At 37.8% G+C, this 5,815-nt stretch overlaps 1 protein-coding gene across 6 annotated transcripts in view; it reads right to left on the bottom strand.

Moving 5' to 3' along the window:
• Positions 1-554: 554 nt before the first annotated feature.
• The window catches only part of LOC107747020 (HMG box transcription factor BBX-like), a 38,542-nt gene continuing 33,281 nt past the window's right edge, over positions 555-5,815 (bottom strand). For 4 of the 6 annotated variants that reach the window (XM_016561429.1, XM_016561428.1, XM_016561432.1 and 1 more), the window contains 5 exons: positions 3,565-3,713; positions 3,298-3,387; positions 2,723-2,917; positions 1,519-1,714; positions 555-1,440 (listed from right to left, as the gene is read on the bottom strand). In XM_016561429.1, coding sequence (XP_016416915.1) covers positions 1,359-1,440; positions 1,519-1,714; positions 2,723-2,917; positions 3,298-3,387; positions 3,565-3,713 — 712 coding nt within the window. In that variant the 3' untranslated portion in view covers positions 555-1,358. The remainder of the gene's footprint in view (positions 1,441-1,518; positions 1,715-2,722; positions 2,918-3,297; positions 3,388-3,564; positions 3,714-5,815) is intronic. The other 2 variants (XM_016561433.1, XM_016561434.1) reach the window with 2 other exon arrangements.

Here is a 5,815-nt window from a genome sequence, read left to right as displayed (position 1 = left end):
TTTTTAGAATATACATTACCGTTCAAAAGTGGTCAGTAATTCTTTTTTGAAAAAAATTAATACTTTTATTCAGCAAAGATGCATTAAACTGATCAAAAGTGACAGTAACATTTATGATGTTACAAAACATTCCTATTGCAAATAAATGCTTTTCTTTTAAACTTTCTACTCAAAGAAACCTGAAAAAGTATCAAGATTTCCACAAAACTATTAAGCAGCACAACTGTTTTCATCATTGATAATAAAAAATATTTCTTAAGCACCAAATCAGCATATTAGAATGATTTCTGAAGGATCATGACACTGAAAACTGGAGTAATGATGCTGAAAATTCAGCTTTGCCATCACAGGAATAAATTACATTTTAAAATAGAAAATAAATATTTAAAATTGTAATAATATTTCATAATATTACTGTTTTTACTGTATTTCTGATTAAATAAATACAACACTGGTGATCATAAGAGACTTCTTTCAAAAACATTATTACAGATCCCAGTCTTTTGAACGGTAATGTAAATTAATATAATAAAATATTCAATGCTTTGCAAGTGCTAATTTTGGACCCTGCTCAACGACCGCAGCGCAGCTTGCGCAAACATCCGGCTTGCCCCCGACACATCGCTGCTGTCTGTGAGTGGAAAACAAGTGGTTTATCTCTGAACAACTGTCATCTACAGAGGCACCGGACACATTGAGGGTCATTGCTTGAAAGAAAGAGGCATCTAGGTATCGACTGTGCATTATGAAGGTGAAGGTGGTGCTTCTGTGCAGAGAACAAATCTGAACAGGTTTGTGAGGTATGAGGTTAAGCAGTCTGAAAACACTCATTCTCTCTCTCTTCGTAAGAATCAGAGCAAGAAAGGGGGGCAGGAAGCCACAAAACATTCCTCTGACTGAGAGAAGGTGTACGCTGCTGTGTGAAAAAGACGTTTGTGCAATGAAGCTGACCAGGAACAGAAACGTAAAGATAGAGAAAGACCGAGAGGGAGCACTTGCTTCAAATGCACTTTTTGTAGGCAAAACTTGACCTTAAATAGTAGCCATTTCTTGCAGATTGTAAAGTCTGATAACTGGTCCGGAGCCACCAGAGGAAACAGGCGTAGGGACCAGAATTGGCTCCCCCAGGGCCTTGAGGGGGTGAGAGGGAGGGAGGATGGGGTTGGGTGTAAGGTATAAGCTTCTGGGATAAAACATCTTCATCCGGCTCAGAGCTTCCCTCATCCCTTTCCAGTCTCTCTCACTCTCGTTCGCTCTTTCCCCCCGGCATCTGAGGCCGAGGGTCAAGATTAAGGCCCCCAGCATGTCCGTACATAAGCCCAGTCCGGACTAAACCCGTCCCGGGCCAGGCTGAGGCATCACTGGTCCGCACAGGAAATCAGCACAGGAGCCATGTCCTTCACTTGACCTTCAGTGGGGATGCCCACAGCACGCTGGCCTCTGGAACAAACACAGAGGTGGTTATTATCAACAGACACACACCATCTCAGCCATGAGACTGCAGGGTTTCCCTTCTACCTGTGCACATTCTCCATGGCTGCAACCTCAGCCAGAGCAGCCAAGCTGAAGAAAGCCGGGAGGCCGCTGGGCACATCCGTCACGTCCGCTTCCGCTGATCTGGGGTCATTGTAGCAGACCCCCCTATTGCATAATGTCTCTTGAGTGAATGGCTTTTCATCCTGATTCTTGGTCTGATCCTTGGATTTGTCTTCTGCTGTAATAGAGAGTAATAAAATAATTTTAGACTTTTCAACAATGTTTTTTATTGGCAGGACAGCAGAGATTAACAATCTTAATGTTTCTAAGGGATGCACACTCACATGATATAAAAAATCCAGTCATATCACTGGCTAAAAAAATATGCATTTTATTCTACATGAGAAAGATCCACCATGTTGAGATGACAGCTTAATGTGGTTTATTTTATCTTAGTACCTTTTTGTTGGTGGCCACTGGCCACTTTTGGTTGCGGTATACAAAGGTGAGAAATATATCTGTGAATAGCGCATTTCAACAGTAGCAAGTGGCATCAGTGGCTAACTTTATTTTTACATGATGCAGCTGTAAATTCAGTCTAAATTGTTGTTTTTTCTTTTCATATAATTATATATATATACTGTATATATATATATATATATATATATACAATTTAATATAAATGTATATTCAGCAAGGATGCATAACTAATAAAAACTGATTTCAAATTTAAAAGACATTTAAAATTTAAAAACATTTAAACATTTTTTTAACATTTAAAATAAATTACTGTATTTTTGATAAAATAAATGCAGCCTCAGTGAGCAAAAAACACTTTAAAAACAAAAACGTTAAAACATCCTAACTTTTGAACAGCAGTGTACATTGAAAAACAAAAGTAGAAGAGCGGCAGTCTCAAATGTCACATTAACGTGAGTTAATAAATAAATAAAATTAAATAAATAAATCAGTTTGCCTCATAGTCTGTCTAATTATTGAAAGTGTTTGTGTGTTTTTGTGAAATTAATTATAATAAGCATATACGGTGTAGCCTAGGTCTAAAGAGGCATTTCAGTTATTTATTTATTTCCAGCCTTAGTGGGTCGTATGACTGGCATACAAAAAAAAAGTGGGTCGCAGTAGGCAAAAGGTTGAGAAACCCTGGTGTAGAGCGTTTCTGCAAGAAATTATCAGTGTAGAAATCATAAATAAGATGTTGTAACAGGACAATGTGGGTTCAGCTCACCCTCTGCAGGTGACACTCGGCCATCAGCCGTGCGCACCAAGTGTGTGATTTTACTCTTCCTGGCCTTCCTCTTCTGACTGCCCACAGGCGTATCCAGAACCTTCTGGGGTTCAGGAGAGGGAGACACACACGGACTGCCCGACTTCACCACTGGAATTGATTCTGTACCCACAGCTGGGTCAGTTGGGACAACGTCTAAAGGAACAGAGTGGAGACATGTGAAATATGTCAAAAATGAGACCTGGAAGTCCTAATGCAGATGCCTGACAGTGAATGATGCTTTAGGATGTTATATTGCATTTAACTTGTGCCACTTGTACTACACCACACCAGGTTGCATCAAAAGTATTTACATAACTGTGACACGAGTGCCCCTTTAAGATAGCCAGAGTATACAGTGACCTAGATATGACAGCGTTCCCTGCTATGCGGCAGGAAACATTGAGGCACACTGGGCTAAACCACGGACAAACAACAACCAACACCATGCAAGCACAGTTTCCAGCACTCGTTCACACAGTCTTGCCATCTGAACACAGAATGAAGCTGATATCTAATGGCTGTGGGGGCGTCACCTTTGTCTGCGGCACTGGATTTCTCCTTCCTGTGTTTGTACTTGTTCACTATCTTGTGGAATAAGGTTTTTTTCTGAGATGAAGATGAACCTAATTTCAAAAGCAATAAAACAGAACAAAAAAATACAACACAGCATGCTATGTTAGGTGGAAGTCATGTCATTCTGAACATGAGATGACTACTTCCTAAGAAAGTAAGCAAATGAGGAAATGAGTGTAGGGGCCAGGAGGATGTGATGTCAGTTTCCATGCATGCAGTGAACTCACCCTTGCAGGGTTTGGGCGGTTCAGGAGGGCTGGACGTACTGTTTTTCTTCTTCTTGGTTACCGCCATGCTCTTTTTGTCAAAAGTCAGGGGGCTGTACTGCGGTAAGCTGTTGAACTTTTTCTCGAACTCCTCTTCAAGCTTTCCTAGCCTGTGGGTTTTATACACAGTAAAACATTAGCCATCTGTGCAAAGTATGCTCATCTGGATTTAACGTCTGCTAGATAAACTGACTTTAATACTGCACAAAGAAACACTATGGAATGTTCTTCAAAAATGTTATTCTGCAATTTTAGTCTGAAACTATGATCTTGGGATGGCAAAAATGAGTATGATACATGCTTGAAATGTACAAAACTCTTTGGACTCCTTAATTATCAAGCTAACCTAATGCACAGAAACTGAGAAATGTTTTAAGTCTTTTTAGACCATTAACACTCTCCAATTAACCTAATAAAAAAAGGCAAACCCAAAAGTTAGCCTCAACGTCAAATATACTGATTCAGCTAATATTAATTACATTATCAATCAATAATCTACGGTGGCTGAGAAGTGCAAAACAAATCACAATTCAGAAAATGGTTTTAATTGCAAATTACAAACGCAAATGCAATTCTAAAAAACAAAATAATTCAGAAAACACAACAATTTCGAAAACATTATAACAAGTCAGAAAACACAACGAAAATTAAATGAGATATACAGCTCTCTGCTTGCAGTTACGCTCGTCAGGAAAGTAAGTGAAATACACACACAAACACATTTTTTTATCAAATAATACCCGTGATTTGGTACGACTGCGTTCATATCAGCAGCGAACCGTATCCCAGACCACCCTTTTTAAGCGGACTCGGGTACGGTTCGCGGGTGAGCACCCGAGTTCAGAAGACAGCATTCATCATCCAAACGAGCCGAACTCTGACATCAATCGAACCCGGGTGTGCACCAAAAGTGCTAGTGTGAAAGCATCCTTAATGCTGTTTTATATAACTCAATTCCAGTTTAATTCTCCTAATAAAAAGACTGTTCAACTCTTAATATTTTGTATTAATATTCTCCCCTTTAAATTTTCTCTGCCCCACAAAAATCCCAATTTAACACACCTCTGCCTGTTTTTTTTTTTTTGCATTCCCATTTGCTCAAATAGCAAAAGAAAATTGCCACGATCTAGTGTTTTCACGACTTATAAAAAAAAAAAAAATTGAGAGAGACTGAACGGCAGTCAGAAGAGAGAACTGTCAAATTTACCATCACTCCCATAGACACTGTATTAGAAACACCCTCCCATTACCGTTAACTAGTTTTTTGTAATCTGATTCAATAATATAAGTGTTGTAAATGTACATGCATATTTTTGTTTTTTCATAGTAAGGGTAATTCATACAATACATTTAAACTGTTACTTTAAGACCCTCTCCGAACTTTCTACCGCTAGTCTGCTGTTCTTCCTGTATAGGCTACCTTGATTGACAGATGTCTCGTCCAGTCAGCGGTGAGTAATCCCAAACCAATGGCGCTGTCTCAAACTATACCTACCTCTTCTGGTTTGTCTGATTTGTCGTTGTGTTTTCTGACTTGTTATAATGTTTTCAGAATTGTTGTTGTGTTGTTTTTTTAGATTTGCATTTGCGTTTGTAATTTGTTATTTTGTTTTCAGAATTGTGATTTGTTTTGCACTTCTCGGCCACTATAATAATCAATGTTGAATCAGGCTGCAACTAATCCATTAAATCACTAAAAATCAAAAATGATAAAGTCGACAACAAATTTGTAATTTATTTCATACTAAGTATAGTTCAAATGTACTTACTGACATATCGCTCGAGACTTACTGCTATAAAAATTATAATTAAACTTTATTTGGAGTACTACTTGTGCACAATGCATATTTCTTAATATTAAACCTAAAATGTTTTTTAATGGGGATTGCATGATCTCTGAATAATATCAGTTTTTAAATGCAAGATATTTAAAGTGTACCTGAAGCATACTTGCAATAGTTCTACTTTAGCACAATCAAATATACTTCAGTATATCTTTAGTTGGACTTCAGCACTACTTTCACAATTAGTGAATTAAGCACAAAATTAGTTTAGCAGAATTTAAGTATACCAGTTTAGTATACCAAAAGTCCAATTGCAGGGTATTTTTATTAAACACATAAATATGTAGTATACTAAGGTATTTGTAGTATACTTGGCATGAAATAAATGTATTTCAAATACATTTTAGTATATTTATTTTTCACTAGGG

The sequence above is a fragment of the Sinocyclocheilus rhinocerous genome, unplaced genomic scaffold, assembly GCF_001515625.1.
Source record: "Sinocyclocheilus rhinocerous isolate Xijiao unplaced genomic scaffold, SAMN03320098_v1.1 scaffold708, whole genome shotgun sequence".
Lineage (NCBI taxonomy): Eukaryota > Metazoa > Chordata > Actinopteri > Cypriniformes > Cyprinidae > Sinocyclocheilus > Sinocyclocheilus rhinocerous.
The sequence above is the reverse complement of the archived record's forward strand: the minus strand, read 5'-3'. Positions and strand labels throughout refer to the sequence as shown.